Source organism: Cricetulus griseus, chromosome 2, assembly GCF_003668045.3.
Source record: "Cricetulus griseus strain 17A/GY chromosome 2, alternate assembly CriGri-PICRH-1.0, whole genome shotgun sequence".
NCBI classification, from domain to species: Eukaryota; Metazoa; Chordata; class Mammalia; order Rodentia; family Cricetidae; genus Cricetulus; species Cricetulus griseus.
The window spans coordinates 305,176,317-305,198,640 of NC_048595.1; the positions used below are offsets into that span (position 1 = coordinate 305,176,317).

General features: G+C 37.5%; 2 protein-coding genes across 2 annotated transcripts in view; one reads left to right on the forward strand and one right to left on the reverse strand.

Annotated features, from left to right (window-relative positions):
• The first annotated feature begins 1,628 nt into the window (after nt 1-1,628).
• On the forward strand, nt 1,629-22,022 carry Ccnh (cyclin H). Its single transcript, XM_027401781.2, has 9 exons — nt 1,629-1,867; nt 2,951-3,073; nt 6,509-6,582; nt 7,758-7,968; nt 12,364-12,527; nt 14,793-14,863; nt 17,408-17,519; nt 20,961-21,021; nt 21,860-22,022. Exons 1-9 carry the CDS (start codon nt 1,751-1,753, stop codon nt 21,896-21,898), a joined length of 972 nt encoding a protein of 323 aa, XP_027257582.1. The 5' UTR covers nt 1,629-1,750; the 3' UTR covers nt 21,899-22,022.
• Rasa1 (RAS p21 protein activator 1) overlaps nt 18,669-22,324 on the reverse strand; it is a 79,725-nt gene continuing 76,069 nt past the window's right edge. The window contains exon 26 of the mRNA XM_035440484.1: nt 18,669-18,796. The gene's annotated coding sequence lies outside the window, so the exon portion shown is untranslated. The remainder of the gene's footprint in view (nt 18,797-22,324) is intronic.

Consider the following 22,324-nt stretch of genomic DNA (forward strand, 5'->3'; position numbering starts at 1 on the left):
TCAAGTGAAAACCTAGCATGCCTGTTGAGTACCTGTAACCCTGCCCATCACTCTGAAGACAGAGATGGGTGATCTCTAGGGTAGCCTGGCTAGCTAGCCTAGCAGGAACTGGTGAGCGCTGGTTTCACTGAAATGATGTTTGAATAAATACATCGGAGAGAAATTGAGGACAACACCTACCATCAACTTTGGGCTTTCCCATGCATGCCACACTTGTAAACATGCATGCACTCACACAATACACACAAACACACATGCAAAAAAATGATTCCAAGTTGCATAAATAAGATTGATACCTTCTTCTTCTGGTTCCTTTTCTTCCTTTTGCAGTGAGAATAGTCTCAGATGCTTTAATTTTCTCACAGCATTAGGGTCACTAGGATAAGTCTTTTAAAAAATGGGGAGATTTCCCCAAAGCAAGAAAGAAATTCCCAATACTGTGCTCTTGCAAGTCCCTTTAGCAAAGGGTGAAGAACATACTGTGCTCTTGCAAGTCCCTTTAGCAAAGGGTGAAGAGCATACTGTGCTCTTGCAAGTCCCTTTAGCAAAGGGTGAAGAGCATTTCAACAGGTAACAAGTGCTCCGTAAAGCCATATCTCTGATTGCAAGTCTTAGATTGCAGGTAATATAGGCACTCCTAATATTTAGAATCTGTCTACAAATAATACATAGCCCAATTTTAAAAACTGCAGCACAAAGACAATTGTGTTTGTTTTTAAAAACCACTGAACATTTTCCTGTTAATCTCTTACTTCTTAGTGTTGCCTAATTTTCATCAAATATCGTTAGCATCTTTGTCATCAGTTTTGAATTTACATGTTCCTATTCTAGGAAGACTAGAGCATGTTTTGATAAAATAACCTCCATTTAGAGGCAGTAAAATGTGATCTGAAGATAAGATGCAGTGGGTGTGGCTATGCATGCCTGTGTTCGCAGAATTTGAGAGGATTAGACAGTAGGATCATAAGTTTGAAACCACCCTGAACTAAATAGTGACTTCTAGTACATAGTGAGAGAAGGCGGGGGACTTTGTACTCTGCCTCTGGAAAAGGGAAAAAACAAAACTGAAGGCTTTTGGAACCAATGTAAATTTAGCATCTCAAATGCAATTTTGAAAGCCCTAATAACAAAAACAAAGATAAATCTCTTAAGCATTTTGCTAGTTTATTATTACGATTCACTTAAAGCAGTGATGGGGATGGGAACACCAAGAACTGTGAAAGAATCATCCACTTTGGCTTCAGAGATCCGAATACCGGGAGGTACTGGAAACCGCCCAGAGAAAGGTCGTGTTAGCCTTAGCACGAATATGCCTCTAGCGCTCCATTTTCCAACCATGTCCCTCGCTGCAGCCTCTTCCACGGCGCCGGCTTTAAGCCTGAAGGGCTCAGGCCTTGTGTAACGCGGGAACATCCTGTGAGGATGGCTCCTGCCAGCGCTCTGGAACCTTCCTCTCTCCTTGTCTGTGCGGCGTTGGTCCCCGTGGCCACGCCCACTTTCTGAGTGTGCCTGGCAACGCCTCTCAGGCTCCCGCCCCGCCCCAAAGGCCGGGAGCTCCGAGGCTCCGCCCTCCGGCGCCGCGGAACACCTCCTACGGGCTCCGGAAACGCCTCAGCGACGTCGACACGTGACCGTGACGTCACGCACGCGTCTCGGGTCTGGGCCGCGCGCCCTCACGCTCGCGCGTGGCCGCGGTCTCCTGACGCGTCGCTGTTGCTGTGTCGGCCTTGCGTCCCGCCAGGGCAGCAGCATGTACCACAGCAGCAGCCAGAAGCGGCACTGGACCTTCGCCGGCGAGGAGCAGCTGGCGCGCCTGCGGGCCGACGCCAACCGCAAATTCAAGTGCAAAGCGGTGGCTAACGGGAAGGTGAGGCCCCCGCAAGCCAGCCTCTGCGCCCACCTGGAGTGGCTTCGGGAATTTGCGGGGTCTCCTGAACCCTCGCTTCCTGCGGGCGGGCGGGCGAACAGAGCGCACACCAGGCTGCGGTCAGTGCTGACAGACGCGCGACCCAGGCTGGCCGTGACAGGGACGAGTAACACCCTTGGTGGGGTGCGGAGGTAGTCAGGGACTCGAACTGGTCTCTTGTCCTGCAGGACGTCGGGACTAACTTTTCTCAGGAGTGATAAAAGGGGCAAAGGATGGTCCCGGTGGAAAGGCAGAATCCCAGGCGGGTGCATAGAGCGCTCGTGGCCGTTTGTGGGCGAAGCTGTACCTGTGCAGCAGTGGTTGGGGAACGTAGGCAAGGAACTCGTAAACGGAAGCATGAGGCTGAAACTTGGGCGGAAACTGAAGGGAGCTTTTCCAAGGCTTGAAATGGGGAAATGATGGCTTGTTGGAGCTACTTTCCGAAAACAACCTTCATGCACAAGGTTGCACAAGGAAAGGAAATAGACAGTTGACACAAGCCAGTTGAGCATGGGATGGCCTGAGGCCCTCTGTCCAGGCTTTCTTAAAACTCTCCCACCCATTTCTGTTGTAATGACCTGTGGTGGCTTTATACTAGCTCCTACAGATTTCAAGTAAATAATATTTGCACTCCCAATACAACGAGGTAGCAAATATAGTAATTTGTTGCTGTGTTCTTTAATTTGGGTGACATAGTGATTCACTGAGAAAGGGAATTTGGGAGATTTCCAACCAGTGAAAATAGTACCGATTTACAAATAATGGTATTAAACCTGGGAGCATATTGGCACATGTTCTGTCATGATTGTTTTAAAATGTCCAACTGATATTTTGGAAAATTGAGAGATGATGATTTAGATTCAGTTTATTTATTTTGCTTATTTTCTAATATATTTTGTGTAATAATTAGCAAACCTACAAAGAGAAAATGATATGAGGTATTTTCCCTTTCTTGAAGATACAAATCAAATTTTAGCAGGGCAGAGAAGACAGTTTTAAAGTTAATTCACTGAAATTATAATGAAATGTTTGCTCTCTTTAAAGGTTCTTCCAAATGATCCAGTGTTTCTTGAGCCTTATGAAGAAATTACACTGTGCAAATACTATGAGAAAAGATTGCTGGAATTCTGTTCGGTGTTTAAACCAGCAATGCCACGGTCTGTTGTGGTAAGTCCTGGGAGTGAAGTATAGTGCCTCTTAGCAGGCTTGTGAGAACTGAGCTCTCTTCACTCTACAAGACTCAGCTTAGTTGTGTTTATTTTTGTCACCTTGTTTCTCAAGTATCGAAATTTTATTTATGATAAGTTATCCTTTAGGTTAAAGTAGTCTTAATTATAGAACTAAATAGGCCCCAAACTACATAATGGCAAAAGAAAAACAAATCCAGTAATTAATTTCCTCTCACAGTGTGGCCCTCTTGTGACTCTAGCATGTCTCACCTAGTAACCCTCTGCTTCTGGTAGGATAAGAGGGAACTGTGGAGAAGGTATATCCACTGTTTAGCTCTGGGCTGCAAAGTGAGAGACGAAAGACTGGGGAATGTGCCTTCTGACTAGATGCTTAGTTCTCTGTGTCAAGGCTTGAATTTCAGTGGATAGTTAGCCACTATAAGGACCTAAGTAAAGTGTATATGAATTAGCTGTAGTTTTTTTTTTTTTTTAAATATGGATCTATTCATACATGTATCAGTATAATGAGTGAGAAAAACTAATTTTTGTGAGATTGTTAAATAAAGGCCTTAAATCCTAAGTGCTGTGTTTTGTCAATAAGGGCAGCTCCAATGTCATTTCATGGTCTGCTGTACAGTTGGTAACATCCTCATTTTTTGGATTCTTTACTAGAGATAGTAGAATTGGGACTAGACTATAAACTAGTGCTTTTTCTTTCTTTTTTCTTTCCATTTTTTATTTAAATTAGAATCAAGATTATTTTACATGTCAATCCCAGTTCCCTCTGCCTTCCCTTCTCCCCTGCCTCCCCCCCCACACACACACACAACTAACACCCTACCTATCCCATACCCTTTTTGCTCCCCAGGGAGGGTGAGACCTTCTATATGGGGTCTTCTGAGTGTGTCATATCCTTTGGAATAGGGCCTAGGCCCACCCCCTTGTGTCTAAGCTCAGGGAGTATCTCTCTATGTGGAATGGGCTCCCGAAGTCTATTCCTATTCTAGGGAAAGTACTGATCTACTACAAAAGGCCCCATAGACTTCCAAGGTCTCCTTACTGACACATTCATAGGGTCTGGATCAGTCCCATGCTGGTTTCCCAGTTATCAGCCTGGGAACCAAGAGTTCTCCCTTGTTCAGGTCAGCTGTTTCTGTGGGTTTCATTAGCCTGGTGTGGACCACTTTGCTCATCATTCCTTCTTCTCTGCAACTGGATTCCAGTTCAGTGTTTAGCTGTGGTGTCTGCTTCCACTTTCACCAGCTGCCGGGTGAAGGATAAAGGATGGCATATAAGTCAGTCATCAATCTCATTATCAGGGGAGGCCATTTAAGGTAGCCTCTCCTCTGTTGCTTAGATTGTTAGTTGGTGTCATCATTGTAGATCTACAGACATTTCCTTAGTGCCTGATTTCTCTTTAAGCCTATAATGGCTCCCTTAATTATGGTATCTCTTATCTTGCTCTCTTCTGTTCTTGCCCCAACTCAAACTTCCTGCTCCCTCATGTACTCCTTACTCCTCTTCTCCCCTTCTCATTCTCCTAGTTCCCTCTCCCCTCTCCTCATGCTTCCAATTTTCTCAGGAGATCTTGTCCCTTTCCCCTTCTCCAGGGGACCATGTATGTCTCTCTTAGAGTCCTTGTTTCCTAGCTTCTCTGGTGGTGTGGATTGTGGGCTGGTAATTCTTTGCTCTATGTCTAGAATCCATATATTGGTGAGTCATACCCTGTTTGTGTTTTTGTGACTGGGTTACCTCTCTCAGAATGGTTTCTTCTAAACTAGTACTTTTTCAATTCTGCTAAACTCAGTTTCTGTTTGAAACCATCCATTATGTTCCAGCTGCAACTTCTGCCATAAGATCATTTGAAACTTTTAGTAGAAGTTGTTAGAGGTTTATCTTTGGTTTTATTATTGGTTTTTTGGTGTGGTTTTTTTTTTTGTTGTTGTTGTTTTTGTTTGTTTTTCTTTCGATGGTCTACAGGTCACATTGGCCCTGAATTCATTATGTTCCAGAGATGACCTTGAATTGGGGATAGTGCTTCAACCTCAAATGCTGGGATTGTAGGCACTGCAAATCTGGTTTTTGTTAGTACTAGGGATCAAACCCGGAGTGCATGTATGCCTGGCAGGCACACTACCAACTGAGCTATATCCCAGGCTTAAATGTCTCAGGATTAGTTTATATGATTCTTAGTGTTGTTTTTTCTACTGGGGTGGGCAGTGGTATTAGAAACAAAGAAAAAAGCTGGTCTTGAGGCTGTCTAAAGCACCACTACCTTTCTTATTACTTAGTTGTAAAGGTCAATTATGAAAGGCTGTTTTTAAAGTTTCAAAGAGTGAATGATTTATGACCCAACAGAGAACTATCTAGGATCCTCCATTTTTATAGTAGAAAAAAAAGTGGAAGAACATTGAAAGTATTAAATACACATGGATTTATGGTTCATTTTTAAGTTGCAGACTTATCTGAGAGGTGAAACATTCATAAACAATATCAGATACAGTTGATAGTTTCTATGATGAAATTTGGGTTTTGTCTGTTTCATTACAGGAACTGTAGAATGAGATGGTAGGATTAAATTATTTCTTTGGGTCAAGCAATTTTTGAATGAACTTTACAAAATTTATTTATTCAAAGGATATAATTTTTTGTTTTTAACATAAATTGATAGCAAATTTCTAAGCATTTAAATGAAGGATTTTTCCTATTATCAAATAAATAAATGGTTACTGTTTTGTCAAATGAAAGAATAGTTGAAGCTACAGGTAGTTCTTAGTTGAGTTTAGCCTGTGACCCTTGATATCAGATAAATTGTGATACTATTCTTTTTCCATGGAGATAGCAATATTTTACTAATGTGTTATAAGGATTGGGATAGATTGGTCCTTTTGAACTTGGCACAGTGGGGCTTATTGAAGGGCTATACTCAGGTAGTGTGAGGTGGTATAGTTTTGCAGCAGTCATTGTTCATCACAGATCTGGAGTTGACAAAGAAAAGGCCTTTTGCTTCAGTCATGTTATTCTGTTTGCATTTTTTTCCAAGATTGGGTAACCTGTGATCACTGGTATTTTAGTCCTTAACATTTTCTGATTTTAAGTGTTCATGTTGCTCTGAATTCTAACCTAAATAAACACACACACACACACACACACACACACACATCTTTAAATTGAGTGATTAAATTGAGTGAAAGAGTTACTCCATATAGCCTGAGGACAAATGTCTAAAAGGTAAAAGAGGCTCTTTTGATTATGGTGTTTTGTTGTTCTTTACCACAGTTTATTCTGATTAAAACAAAATTCAGAAGTATTGGTATGGGGAACCTTTTCAGGGAAACCTGTGCATGAATAAGTTATTGTTTTCAAAATTTAACATGTAGCATGTAAGCAGATCTTACTTTTATAGATGTGTATATTTTTCTTTTAATCTTAGGGTACAGCTTGTATGTATTTCAAGCGTTTTTATCTTAATAATTCAGTAATGGAATATCACCCCCGGATAATAATGTGAGTATAAAATTTTGTCTTTATGTTTTCATTAAAGATGTTTGTAATGTGTGGACATTTGACTGTGGGATGTATATGAGATAATTGACTTCTTAAGTACAATTCAGACTTGAATTTTTTTTTTTTTTTGAGACAGGGTTTCTCTGTGTAGCTTTGGAGCCTATGGTGGCACTCGCTCTGTAGACCAGGCTGGCCTCGAACTCACAGAGATCCACCTGCCTCTGTCTCCTCCTGAGTGCTGGGATTAAAGGCATGTGCCACAACGCCCTGAATTCTTTTTTTTTTTTTTTTTTTTTTTAGGAGGTCTCCTCCTTTACTTTATCATATCACTAATGATAAAACTTGCTCTTCTCAAGTTTTTTGTAGTTTTTACTATCACACATCTTTATTCTCCCAGTTCTCAGGCTAAAAATCATTCATGGAAATTTCTCTTCACTTCCATCAGTTTACAGATCCTATAGCTTCATATTAATTTCGGTTAAACACGGGTGTGTTTTGTTTCTTCTCTTTGCTAAGCATTATGCTTAACATTAAAGATGAGGACAGAATTAATATAGGACTCATCAGAGTTTGCTGTCATTCATGTTTTTGTTTTTGTTGTTGTTTTTCCCATTTCATTCTTAGCAGTCAAGCTTAGGGTTTTATTTTGACCTCAGCTTCTAAAAGCTGTGAGTAGTAGCTTCCTACTAGTTCCCCTCTCTGAACTTAGTACTCAGGTGAAGTTCATGCTTGTCCATAAGCTGGTAACTCTGTTCTCAAGTAACTTGAGACTTATCAGTATGACCTTCTGCAATGTTAATTATCTTTACCTGTCTTCTTTTGTCACAAAGTACATACATGTGTACTATTCTGTTTTTAAGTTAATTCTTCCATTTATATTTCTTGATACACACAACTTAGTTATTTTTTTTTCCAAGTTTCTGGCTGGACTATATGAAGCTACCATTACACTAATGGTGGCTAAATGCTGTAGCAGTATTAGATGATGGCTCTACTTATAGTTTCTCCTAAGTTTCCTAATAGATAAAAGTGTGAAGAGGAATTCATTTCAACCTGTATTTTTTTTTTTTAATTGCCTGCAGGGTCTAGCATAGTCACATGTAAATATTAAGCAATTTGCAAAGTACTTAAAGGAACATTTAGGTATTTTTGCCCTCCTTTATTTCTTCATGTAGGCTCACTTGTGCATTTCTGGCCTGCAAAGTAGATGAATTCAATGTGTCTAGTCCTCAATTTGTTGGAAATCTTCGAGAGAGTCCCCTGGGACAGGAGAAAGCGCTAGAGCAAATTTTGGAATATGAATTACTACTTATACAGCAGCTTAATTTTCACCTTATTGTCCACAATCCTTATCGACCATTTGAAGGCTTCCTCATTGATATAAAGGTAAACTTTACTGATAGGAAATTAGCTAATGTACTCCTTTGTTATTATTTGCTAAAAAGAATTGAAAACTTTATAGCCAGTAATATTCTAAGTGGTACAACATAGGTGCATGAAGAGTTGGCTATCTTAGAAGGTTAGGTAAGAATTTCCAGGTTTCTGGCTTAGTAATCCATTGTACTAGACTGTAAGTTTATAGTAATGATCTTAAAGAATTATGGTAACTTCTGTTTGATGTATATTGTCATAGATTTAGACCTAGAGACTTACAGAACCTTAAAAAGTTCTTAGTATTAAACTAAAAGGTAAATGACTCCTATGTTTAATGTTTTATGAACTCAGGTCACAAATATAAACATCGAAATAATAAGTAAATAGCTGACACCTGTAGCCTTAGGTCCTCAGGAAGTTTAGACTCGTCGTTTAGATCATGTGAATTTGGAGGTTTGAGACTAGCCTTGCAATGTAGTGATACTGTTTCACAAAATGTGCATATTTCATGTATAGAACTTATATTTATGGATTTACATGTGCCACATGTTGATCCATATGTAAATATTGACATAGTCAAGTTGTTGACTAGTCTAAAGTTGAAGAAATGTCAACAACTGTTTATTCTCAGTTAAGCAGCTATGGATATTCTGTTTATGCTAACGTGTTGAGGGTGCAGCCTAGAAAGGAGATAGGACATGACCTTACAGTTTAATATTTTAGATAATTATTTATTCAAATCAAGAGTAGTAATGAGGTGCAAAAAGAACATCCCACCCAGAGAGCCCATATCCACAACTCTTAAGAAATGAAAAGCCTGGGGATAGACAGGGAGAGGGTTATGGTTTAAATGAAAAGCAAAAGTCTAGACTAAGTAATGTTGAAAATTTTGAACAAAGTATAAAGAAGAGAGTGAAAGTCTTATTTAGAAAATTGGTATGATTGGGTTTCAATGTGAAGAAAATTGCATGTTGTCAGTCTCACAGGTTAGTGTGCACCTATATTAGTCAGGGTTCTCAATAGTAATAGAATCTGGGGGCAGGTTGTGTTCCAGCTAATCCCACAATGGCTTTCTATGAATGTAAAGTCAACGATCCAGTAGTTGTTCAGTCCATGAAGCTGGGTGTCTCAGCTGATCTTCAGTGTACACCAGAATGCCAATGAAGTAGGTTCTAATGCCAGTGAAGGAATGGACTTCTCAACAAGGCCAGGGCAAGCAGGCAAAAAGAGGAGCTTCATTCTTCCATGTCCTTATAGGCTTCTAGCAGAAGTTGTGACACAGATTAGAGGCAGATCTTTCCACCTTAGATGATCTGGATTAGAAGGGGATCTTCCCCTTCAAATGATTTAATTAAGCAAAAATCCCTCACAGGTGTGCCCAGCCAGTTTTGGGATTCAGTTAATTCCAGATGTAGTCAAGTTGGCGACCACAACAGCCATCACAGCATCAGATGATATTGGACATTTGTATGTGTCTAGCATTATGAGGAGAGTGGAACAGAACGGGCAAAGGGATACAGTGAGGACTAGGCCTGAGAAATATTTGAGGTTAAAGGGTAGTTGAGCAATGAAGAAACTTGAAAGGGGACTAAAATTTATCCAGAGTTGTAGGATTTGTTGGGAAAATAAAAGGGAAATAGAGTATTATTTTGTAAGAAAGCATAGCAACTTTCTAATTCTGCTTAGATCAGGCAACAAAAAGTTAGGTTAATAATGTTTGCTGAGTTTAGTGCCAGAAAGGTCATTTATGATTTTGTCAAAATTTGTCTTTAAAGTGTAGAAGAAGAAAAAAAAAGCAGGTTGGTGATTTGGGGGGAATTAATTGAAAGAGAACTGGCTGTAGAGATGGCTTACCAGTTAAAAGTGCTGACTGCTCTTTCAGCCTTCACAGGGTTCGATTCCCAGCACCCACATGGCAGCTAATAATTGCCTGTAACTTCAGTTCCAAGGGATCCAGTGCCACCTTCTGTCTTCTGTCCCTCTTGAGCACCAGGCATGCATGTTGTGCACAGACATGCATTCATACATGCAGGCAAAATAACCATACACTTCATATGCATAAAAGTAAGTAAAAGAAAACATTTTTTAAGACAAAAAGGAAGGAGAGTCCCAGAACTCAGAATTGTGTCTGGCCAACTTCTCATAACAGTGGCTTCTGTTACTTAATTTATGGACCTGACTGAGGTGTTTTATAATTAAGCTTTTTGTTACTAAGTAGAAGGAATATGCACTAAAATAATAATATAAAATACATAGTGCACCATTAACATAGTTGCCTATCATTTTCAAAATTCTGCAATGTACATACTTGTGTCTTGTGCTGAACCCCAGTATTGTTTGCACAAGTATAACTGCAAACAAACATACTTGTGATGGTTGTGAAATCAGTAAATGATGGAGAATGTTGAGCTGCATTAGAACCTTGCAGAATTCAAGTCTGTTATTCCTTATTGATAGAAAATTGTTTTGTAGAACAGAACTTGTTTACATAACTTAAACAGTTTCTCTTTGAAGTGGAAAGAGGTAACATGGAGGAAATGCTGAATGTAGAGGTATTTAGTTGTGCAGAAGAGATTGACACATGTTTAAATACTGATCCAAGGAGCTAGTAATAAGAAGAAGATTAAAGGGGAAACAAGAGACCATATAGCATAGCTATGGACTCTCTATGAACCATATACAGGAGGTTAGCATGGGGTTTGAAACTGAGTACAATTGGCCTTAGAGAGAGGACAGGCTATTGTGCTGACATGAGAAAGAGATAGATAAAGATGCTGTTGTATCTGGGGATTTGGTGGAAATAGTCCTTTTCCTTCTTAAGTACAGAGATAATTTTCCACAGAATGACGCTTTTTGAGGATTAGTAAAGACAAATATGTAGAAAATATTGACATTGACAAATGGGCAAACAATTTTCTAGGGAAACATTATCATGGCAGACTGAGTTGAGAGACATACCACAATGAATGAATTTGAATTTATATTCGTTTCCCAAGACCTCTTTTGTACACTTTTCTGGCAGTGCCCAGAAATGAAAAGTATAGAAATGGATTCACATACTGTTGAAATTGGGGCTGGAGAGATTTCTCATCAGTTACAAGTGCTTGCTGCCTGTCCAGAGGAACTGAGTTCTGTTCCAGCACCCACATGTGGTGGTTCAGAACTGCCTGTATCTCTAGCTGCAGGATATGTGACACCCTTTTCTGTTCCTGTGGGCACTGTGCACATGTTATATACACTGACACAAACATAGACACACATACATAAATAAAAATAAATTTTAAAAGTACAAGAAAGAAATGATTGAAGACTCTGGTAAGTGGGATCAGGTAGAAGGGTTCATAACCAAATGGTCTGAGATTTACAAGAACAGCATGAACAAATTAAAATCCGGAGAAAGGGGACATGTGCAGTCAGAGTGGAGTGACTGCATTTATTATTTCAGGGTCAGACATTGGGGATGATGACTAGGCCTGTGTGTGTTTCCACATTGGAACCAGATACTTCGTTCCAGGATATTTGCAGATTGTCTTAACTGCTTCAGGACTTACTGAATATCTCAAGTGCTTTTGAGGGATTGAGACATAGTAACTGATAGGCAGTATAAGGTCTTCCAGATCTCATGGGCATAGACTTAAAAATATTTCTGTAGATATTTGTGAACGCTGATTGGTCCAGCATTCATTTCCACTTATTTTCTCCCACAATATGCATTAGAACAAATTCCCTATGATAGTGATGTGGCACAACAATTCCTAATTTGACCATACAATTGTCTGGATTGCCTGGTTAGTCTTTCTTTACTTGAGACTGTATGTCTAGTAGATCTTGGGTCTGCCTTGAATCCAGTAGAAAAACTCTAGGAGCCTACCTTTCTAACTTTGAAAAGGACCAAATTGATAGTAATGTTAAGTATTACCATCTTAAAGCATGTGTTTCTGTTTTGTTCTTATAAATATATATTTCTAATCGTAGTACTGGTTCCAAAAATGTTTGAAAGCCATATCAGAGAAACAGAAAGAAACATTCAGAAATTGATGACTATAATTTAGCTATGTTCTATTAGTATATACCAAATAATCTAACATTGAAAGATTAGTTTTTGGAACATTGGAAAGGAGTTACCTTTTTTTTTTCCAAGATAGGGTTCTCTGTGTAGCTTTGGAGCCTATCCTGGCACTCGCTCTGTAGATGAGGCTGGCCTTGAACTCACAGAGATCCGCCTGCCTCTGCCTCCTGAGTGCTGGGATTAAAGGCGTGTGCCACCAACGCCTGGCTAAAGAGTTACTTTTTAAAAATCATGCTTTATTAAGTCCCTGCTAGTTACTGTATTTTTTTTTTTTTTTAGTGGTTATTGATCTTCAATAAACTCTCAGAAATGGTAACATCTGTAAACTTTATTTATAGACGCGGTACCCCATGTTGGAGAATCCAGAGATTTTGAGGAAAACAGCTGATGATTTTCTTAGTAGAATTGCGTTGACAGATGCTTATCTTTTATACACACCTTCACAAATTGCCCTGACTGCCATTTTATCGAGTGCCTCTAGGGCTGGAATTACTATGGAAAGGTATCAATTTGTTTTACTTTAAGTTCCAGTTTTACTTCTTAAGAAAAATTTCCGAGCTTTTAACTAAGGTCCATTAGACCATTGTTTTTGTGTAATATAATGCCTTATATCTGATAAGCTTTGTGACTGAAGAAATGAAATTGCCTTTAAAGAAAGTATTTAATCAATCATTGCTGAGCTAAGATAATATATTTTTGACTAAGGTAGAAGTGAAACAGGTAGTTTTGGAAAACAACTATAGCTGTATAACAGATTTACAAGTGGATGAACTTGTAAAAGCAGCAGATCTGCTCTGTTGTGTCATTCATATGTTGTAGGGCATGTGTAACACATGCAGTAAGGATTTGTAGAATTAATGCATTAGGGTATATCCACATGAAAATTAAAGTTGAGCTATAAAAAACAATATCCAGTATATACACAGAAACACAGACATTATAATGAGTACTTTTATGTGGATTAAATTCACCTGATTTTTTAATATTATCTTATGCACATATTAGAAATATTAATATACTCCAGTTATTTTCCACATTATAGTACTTTTTATTATTTATAATTTCTCTTATTTCTTGATATTCTTTTATTTCATTTTTATAAATAGCTGAAGAAGGTAAATTTTTCTAAACTTAAACTATTTTATATACTCACAGTTTTAAAATACAGTAATAAGACAGTAACTAACATAAGCACATGTGATTTAATTTTTGTCCTTTCTTATTGAGAATGTTTCTTATTAATACTGAAGTACCAATATTCCTGACCCTTAGATGCTATATTTCACATAAAGCAGTATTTATACCAATCTAGCTTTATACATTATGAACAGTTACAAATTTTGAAACACTTTTGCCTCCAGGGTAAGGGACCTTAGGCTTTTCTATTTATGATATGTATACCTTTGTTTTTTACTTACTTTTATCTATGTGTAAATGTAAATATGTGAAGAAGTAACTGCAGACCAGCAAAAGGGTGTCGGATCCCTGGAGTTAAGAGTTAGGTAGTCATGAGCTACCAGATACAGGTTCTGGAAACCAGATTTAGGTCTTCTACAAGAACAGGATGGACTTTTAAACATTGAGACATCTCTCCAGCCCCAGTATTTTTTTTTCCAAGCAACTCTATTTACATTTAAGCCTATTATGATTTATATCCATTTATTTACCAGGCAAACATTTATAGTGAGCTTCTGCTAGATTACACTTACGGAAAAGAAGAGTGAACTCCTGTGCTAAGTAGGAAAGACATCCATGTGAATAACTGATTTGTCCTGTAAGAGACAGCATATGTATAATTCAGGCACATAGAAGATGAAAACAGGAAGGTCAGGAATTAAAGACAATCCTCAACAGTTATGCTGTTGGTCCTACATGAGACCCCGTTTCAAAAAAAAAGGTTTAAAAATGGGAGAATAAAAAACCATAAGGAAGGTGGCAAAGGTATAACATAATGGGAAGGAGACTAGTTAATCTGTAATGGAGTTACCAATGCTTTATATATAGTTTAATATGAGCATATAGTTTAATATAAGTAGTTTTAAATACAGCAACAACAGTTCTTAAAACTCTTCATTTAAAACTAATTTACCTGGGAGAAAAGTTACTTTTTATATTTATGTTTAAAAGACCTAGGGTCTAAGAATCTTCATTTGGGGTTGTAGCACCTATGCACCATGTCTTGGTATGTAAAATTTCAAAGGAACTAAAATGTAGACAAAGTGTAATTAGGCTTTATAAGACATTCATAGAGCAGAGCAATGTTAGCACATTTGCAAAGCATGAGATGATATCTTGTTGGTAAATGCTCAAGTACAGCTATAGGTAGAATGACGTTATGGAGGGAAAACTGAGTGGTGCCGTACCCTTATCTTCTACCTTTGAGCTTAACCCATCTACAGCTCAGACTCTCCACGAATGACATAAAGTTAGGTTTATGTGCTATCTATATTAAATATTTAATATAAAATGCTAAATATTGGTTGTTATTACTATTATTTTCTCTGAAAGGCCATATATAATAAAATTTAAATAAAATTGTAACAGTACACATCTCTTAAGCTAGCAAAAATGGTACTAAATCTTTAAGACTGTAGTTGCTGCAGGTTTTAGTATTGTGGAGTTTTCTAATATTGTGTCATATTTAAATAAGTAATTTAAAAACTGTACTTGATAAAATAAACATGGAAGTAAATAATTTATGCCTTGTCTTTTCAATGTGCTTTGTGTTTTCAATGAGTTAAAATGCTTTTTTCTTTTTCTTCAATAGCTATTTATCAGAGAGTCTAATGCTGAGAGAAAATAGAACATGCCTGTCACAGTTACTGGATATAATGAAAAGTAAGTGCTGTTAACAAAGCTGCTTTCTGAATAAATGTTTTGGTATTTAATGTGCAGTGTTGTTTATTGAATTGTTGTGTTGTGATACATTGGTAAGAATAAATAAAAGGTATATGGAAATACTTTGTATGTGTAGAAAGACAATATGGATATCAGATTTAGACAAGGCTGATTCAAAACAAGGTTCTTTTAGAAGTATCCATAAATAATGTGATAGACATGTAGACCCAAGAGAACTAACTTCAGGGTAAGGTTTACATTTGGAACCTCTGTTTTGTAAATAATTTTAACTAGTTAATATATGTTGTTTCCTGGTCATTTTGTTATTAATACAAACCAATAATTTTCAGGTTAGGTTAATTGGGATGACGTGTCAATTTTAGAAGATATATTGACTGTTACAGCTTGGAGCTTGATAAAAATGTAGCTCGTCAGCTGGGCCTGGATTGGGACTTGATGGTAGACCTCTTATCTAGCACATTCCAGCTCTTGGATCAGACCCTACCACCAAAACAAAACCCAAAACAAACAAACAAACAAACAAAAAAACAACCATCACAACAAAAAAACATGATGAATGCTGCTAAAAATTAGTCCCTAAAAGGAGGTCCATATCCTATCTGTGGAACCTATATCTATTACCTTAGTTCACAAGAGTTAGAGTTGTGCAGGTTGGTTCATCAAAAGATGGTGATGGTGACTTGAGTTATTGAAGTGACAAGTACATGTAGTCACAAGTCATCAACTTTCAAAAGGCAGAGAGAAATCTGAAACATCCGTAAAAACAATGTCTTAACAGCAAAACAGATGTGAGGTCTTGGCTTTAAAAAATCAAGTAATCTAAAAAAAAAAAAAAAAAAAAAAAGCTGGCAATCACTAGAAATGAACAGGCAAAATGGATTTCCATTAGAGCCTCTAAACAGAATTTGGCTTTCTGCCCATACTGTGATTTTGGCCCAAGGAAACAGAATTCAGGTTCCTGGCCTCTGAAGTGTAAGAAAATAATTTGCTTGCTTTAAAACACCAACTTAAACTTACTAGTGTTGGTGTTGAGAAATTTGTCTTTAGAAATTCTGATTAGAATATCTGCTTAGCTGACTGGTGTATAATGCACACACACACACACACACATATGTATATGGTTATATATATCACTAATAGGTGTTTTTGAGAATGTAGCCCAGGCTGGATTTAACTTGGAATCTCTTGCCTCAGTTTCGTGAGTGCTGAGATTATAGGGTATGCCACCACATTCAGTTCATCAATTGTCTTGGCAATTATGTTCATAGCTACTGAGATGTACTTCAGATGTAAAGGTGAGTAAACCAATAAAATACAGGAGTGCAAACTTTTATTTCACAGTAAATGTGTAGACATTTTAATGTTTGTTTATTTTAAAAACTGGGATTCAAAGTATGCAATTCTCATGTGATGTGATTATTTGTTTGAAGTGATTTTGGATTTCCTCTGAGCATAGTGGAGTAGGTGTTTGTTGGTTTTTTTGGTTTTTTTTTTTTCTTGGCATAAACTGTAGGTCTTCATATTTACCACTAGAGGGTTCACTTCCAAAGCTAATTGTGATTTGGTAATAGATACTTCCTAACAACGTGGTGAAGGTTCATAAGAATAACATGCTGCTTATTTGAAGCTTAACATTTAATTACTGGTTTTTCATTATCTTTATTTTGTTCCACTTTTAATAAATATGACACAAAGATAGTGCTTCAGAAAATACTCAGCTTTTGTGTGTGTGTGTGTGTGTGTGTGTGTGTGTGTGTGTGTGTGTGTGTGTGTGTGTGTGTATGGGGGGGGCAGATATTGTCCTGAAGATGTTGAATCGTAAGTACCAATTTCCAGTTTAGCTACCAGTCTGAAACACATGACCACACAGTAAGTCCCTGGACTTGTTCATCATGTTCCTAATAAATCTTGAGATTTTATTTGGTTTATTATGTTGAATAACAATGTAAGTTAGAGGATAGTTTATTATGTTACAATTACTGATCTATAGATCGTTTTTAATCTTAGAGTATATCTTTTTATGGCAGCTTTGTTTTGTTGCAGAAGCATCCCCTTTTTTATATGTTAGGGGCTTTTTTGGTAAACAGGTGTATTTTTGGGACTTTTAGGTCACCATCTGTTAATGAATATGGTTGGTGGTAGTGAATAAAGAATATTTACTAAATCACAGAGATTACTTCACAATCCTTAAATACCTGATACTTGAACTTAAAAGGCTAGTGCTTTTTGATTTTAATATAGAATACAAATCCTGGAGTATGTATAGCATCACCAATGTCTGTTTCCTAAAGCAAGTTAGATTATTGTGCTTTCTTTATATGAAAACAGACTTTATTTTTTAGTTTTTCGAGACAGGTATAGCCCTATCTGTCCTGGAACCTGCTCTATAGAACATGGTGGCCTCAAACTCAAGAGACGGCCTGCCTCTGCCTCCTCCGGAGTACAGAGATTAAGTTGTGTGCCACCACCATACCCAGCTGAAAGCAGATATTATTAAATACTTTTTTTTTAATCTCCATGTAGGCATGAGAAACCTAGTAAAAAAGTATGAGCCACCCAGGTCTGAAGAAGTTGCTGTTCTGAAACAGAAGTTGGAGCGATGTCATTCTGCTGACCTTGCACTTAATGTGGTTACGTAAGTAGGCATGACACAAGAGTTTTATGTTCACAAAGTCATTGAGTTCAACTCTTCTTTAAATTATTTTACTGGTACAAAGTTTGTTATCTTAGGACCTAAATTTTTGTTTTTCCTTCAATTAAGTATAATGGTTTTGCTTGTGTTGGGAGTTGAATGCAGGACCTTGTCCATAGGCAAGTGCTCTCTCTACCTGTCCCACATCCCCAGCCTGGCCTGTGTGTACATTTCTAGTGAAGGAAAAAATGTGTAGCTTTCATACTACAATTCTGATTCTGATCATTACTGTGTAACTTGGCTTGCTTTTCCACTTCATAGAATCCTGGGAATCAGTCTTCCTATGGGTTCCTTAAACTTTCTTTTCTTTACCAACCCGATACTTGGTTTGAACAACAAGTATACTGTTTTAAACTTAAGTTTTACAAACTAGTAAAGAAACTTGGCTCATTTCAATTTGAGGAAATACTGTACCAGAGGATCAATAAAATGTGCTCTTAGGTTGCTTTGTGTAAGTTTTAAGATCATACTTAATGTTTCTTAATAATTTATAGGCTAATGTGAAATTCACCATAAACTCTATGTTAATGCTCCACCAAAACTTAATTCTTTTTAAGCATGTCATAGGAATAATGCAAGTAAAAGAATGTTTTATGTGGACTGGTTCTAAAATTCTATTATCTACTAACATGTAATGGGAATTAGCTTTGGGGTGTGTGTGTGTGTGTGTGTGTGTGTGTGTGTGGTAATTTGATACCTATGATTAGTGAGTAACTAACAGATACTATGAAAAGCTGAAGAGCATGCCAAAGCCTTCAGCACAAGGCAGCCATGACTGAATTCCTTAGCTGTAGTTGTAGTAGAGGACTATTCAACAGCTGTACAAAGTGCCAATTATAGGACTGTTGTCTTAAAGTTGTGGCTTCAAAGCAGGGCTTTGTGTAAATTTTGAAATTGGTAGGTTTCAGTAGTAACTAATATCAGCTGTAGAGAAAAGTTGACCTACTGGTGAATAAAAGTTTTGTAACACTTAACTGTGTTCTTACATTAATTTTGAAATGTGCAAATGAGGCCCAGTACCCACCAATCTAGCCCACACCTGTGTTTTTCTAGAAGCAGAGTTATTAGAACATAGAATACCCATTTATTTTTCATTGTGTGGCAGAAAAGTTAAGTAGCTGTGGCAGAAGCTGTATGTGTGGTTTTTCCTCCTCGGAGATCCTTGACCACCAGTCCACATGGGAGGAGGGAGCAGAAGCTGGGGAGCTTGGTTTGGATAGCTGTGAAGGTGAATAGAAATAGCCTCAGGAACACTGCTTGGTGTTACAGCTTACCTTTATTCCAGAGTAAGAGAGTGATATAGGATGGTAACAGCAGCTGGGGCATCAACTAATTTGCATTTGGCAGTAGGCTCCTGTCATTCAGCTGGATACGTAGTTATCATATGGGCAGCATGGGGAGAGTGTCTACAGGGATCTGTGTCAAAGGTCATCCTTGAGATAGGTCAAGCCTCCAAGCCTAGAGACTATCCAAGGAGGAAGCCCTACTAGAAAGGGAGTCCTCCATTTTGCACCCAGCCCGGAGAGCTGTCTGAACGTGGTGGACTGCAACCTGAGTTCAGCAGGGTACTCCAACATGCATGGCCTGTAAACCCTGAAGTACTTACTATTTTGTCCTCCTAATTGCACCATTCATCTGTTAATTCTTTTCTAGCTGATAATGGAATGGGTCATATTCCAAAATTCTTAATTGACAAGAGTTTACATTTATTCCAAGTTGCCATTTGCTTTGCACGCTGCCAAGGAAATTCTACATTTCTGTGAAAGTCTTGAATATTTCTTTGTATAGAAAGAACTTAAAAAAAATCACATATATTTATAAAATATAGCCAAAGTTTCTACAAAGTAAAATAGACTTTAAAAATATAAGTTAAAATTTTATTAAATTCCGTGGTCAAAATAGTCTGTCAAATTGCTGTATAGTTCCTAAGTACACAGTGTCTGTTCAACATCTCAGTGCAGGCTGGAAACAGTTCATGAACAACACTAAATAGCACTACTTTAGCACAGAGCATTTGTTCTTCCTTGGTCATTAAAACTTTTGCCATTATTTTTCATAATACAATAACTGTATTCTTGTAAGTCACTCATTGAGTAAAAACCAAAATACCCTTTGATCAAACTGTTTATTTCAATCCTGGCCTCAGAAGTAACTTAACAGATAAGTCTACTCTCTGGTAACCCTTTTTGTGTATAAATGCATGAAAAATTTGTGTGTTAGTGTATCTAAAGCATGCATTTAACATTACCAATCTTTTATTCTTGCCAGTTTTTTTTAAAAAAAAGTATAGCCTTGATCATTTCTATTTCCCCAATTACTATGAATATTATGTTTCCAGGTTTGATAGCCATTTGAATTTCTTTGTTCTGCATTGGTTCAGGTATTTTATCCTTATAAAGCTTTCTATATTCTCATCTTTAAAAAACTGAGTGATTGTTATTCTACTTATTTTTATGTATAAATTTTTCTTATTCTACCTTGATACTTATACTTTAAGAAATGCTTATGAGGGGTAAGCCCCCCCCCCAGTATTAGTAGTTTTGTCTAGTTCACTTTTGAATATTTCATGGTTTTCTTAGATGACAATATTTTTTTACCACCTTTAAATTTGTTTATTATGTTTCAGTTCAGAAGTAAGTGGGTGCCTATGTGTGGGGCAGAGGACAACACACAAGAGTCAGTTGCTCTTTTTCCATTTGGGTAAGGGGAACAAACTGAGGTTGAGTGGCTTGTCTAAACCCACCGAGTCTGTCACCAGACATGGGAAGCCACTTCTGATGTATATGACACCACACTCTTAATAGCCATAGCTTTTATATTGTGCCCTTTTATTGTTCCTAGGAAGGTCTTGTTATAAGACCTAGCAGGTCTCCAACTCTCAATCCTCCTGCCTTACCCACCTAAGTATTGACACTCCAAGTGTGTATCACAATTGGGCTCCATTTTAGTATGCCTTTATGATAACGAAAACAAGGTCTTCCAACACCTTTCTTCTGGATTCTCTTTGCTATGTTTACTTGAGGCAAGGTATCACTGAGTAGCCTAGGATTATCCAAAAACTTCATTAGTCACTAGTACTGAGTTTTATAGCTATGCTCAGCTTCTTTTCATAATCTTTGCAGGTTCTTGCTACACTGGATTAAGTATTGCTTTCATAGTCACATATAATCCTTTGTTTATTTAATCCCTATTTTTTAGCAGATATGTTTGTTTTTGAATATAGGGTCTCTTGAACTTCAGGCAGTACTGTTGCCTCAGTCTGAGTACTAGCATTGTAGCTGTGAGCTACAGCATTGGGTTGTGGCTCACATAGCCTTGTTAGTTCCTATTTTTATAGCTTTGTTGCTACTATCAGTTTGCAAATTGCTAATTGCTTAATTATAGGAAGAAGAGGAAAGGCTATGAAGATGATGACTATGTATCAAAGAAACCCAAACAAGAAGAGGTAAATTTTATATAATTTATTTTACATTTTCTGGCATGACCTAAGTTAAGATGTACTGTTTTGGAGCATTGTAAGCATTATAGATAAGTGGGGACATGAATGTTCTAAACAGTGCCCTGCTACTTGGCCCAGATTGGCCTCTTACCTCAGTCCTGCAAGGGCTGGGACTGAAAGTACCTCTGAAGTTTGAAATTACTATTTTTTACTCACCTCATTATACACAGTCTGAATTTAAAAAACAGTCTTTAATTGGAGTATTTATTTTGGGTAACAGAATCCACTGCAAGAGGTAGCATTGCAGAGGGCAGGAGCTTGTGGGGCAGTTGCTTGTTACATGGTGCTGACCAGGAAGCAGAGTACCTTGTCAACATTTAAGGGATTTGGTTTTGTTTTGTTTTTTTAACAAATATATGATCCAATTCTGAAACTTGAATAATCCTTGCTATGTTAGAAGGCAGTGGTGCTAAATTTAGTCTTATTCCCCAAGGATTTTTCCCTTGCCCCAGTTTTTAAAATTGTCTCTAACAAGTCAAAGGTAAATAAGCAGAGGCAAGAGGATAGCAATTTTTTTTTTTTCATTCATTCCTGCATAGAGTAGACAGTTGAGTCCCTGTCATTACAATCAAGTGCTGTACTTAGCCCACACCTGTAGTCCTAGTACTTGGGAGGCAGGAGAATCCAAGGTTGGCTGCAACCACAGGTTACATTTCAGAAAAACAAATCTATAATAGACTGTTGTCAATCAGCATTTTCTTAAAGGGAGGTAAGAAAAAAAAAAAAAAAAAACTACTGGCTCCCTGCTTCAATGTTGCCCTTACTACTTTTTTTTTCCCCTTAGGAGGAATGGACTGATGATGACCTGGTAGATTCTCTCTAATAATTTGAAATGACTACGGCAGTGCTAACTAAGCAACAGAAGTAGGAAGCATGTCTGGCATTTAACTTTCTTTAAAGTACTACAATGTGAAAACATCAAAATATATTAAACTTTTCTAATTGTATTTTTTCTCGTGATGCTTTACATATAATTTGAAAAAAGGCTGAATACTACCTATTTTGGATATTCATAACTCACTAAGATTAGTAGCTAATTCTGTCCTCCTAAGATGGCCAAAGTCAAACTGTGGTGCACTTCCTTACACTGTTTTGAGCAAAATGTGATTAAACAAACCTATCCATTTAGAAGAAATGCAGAAAACAAACCTTAGTAGTCGGTAAACTTTGGAAGTGCTAAGGAAATAGGTTTTATTCTCCAGAGGGTCTTACAAATGGCTTTTCAAAATGTATCTCAATAGACTGTACT

Coding starts and splice junctions, on each gene's coding strand:
- Ccnh (XM_027401781.2), top strand. CDS start 1,751: ATGTACCACAGCAGCAGCCAGAAGCGGCACTGGACCTTCGCCGGCGAG. Junction 14,864..17,407: donor GTTACTGGATATAATGAAAA/GTAAGTGCTGTT, acceptor ATCTCCATGTAG/GCATGAGAAACCTAGTAAAA. Junction 17,520..20,960: donor CTTGCACTTAATGTGGTTAC/GTAAGTAGGCAT, acceptor GCTTAATTATAG/GAAGAAGAGGAAAGGCTATG.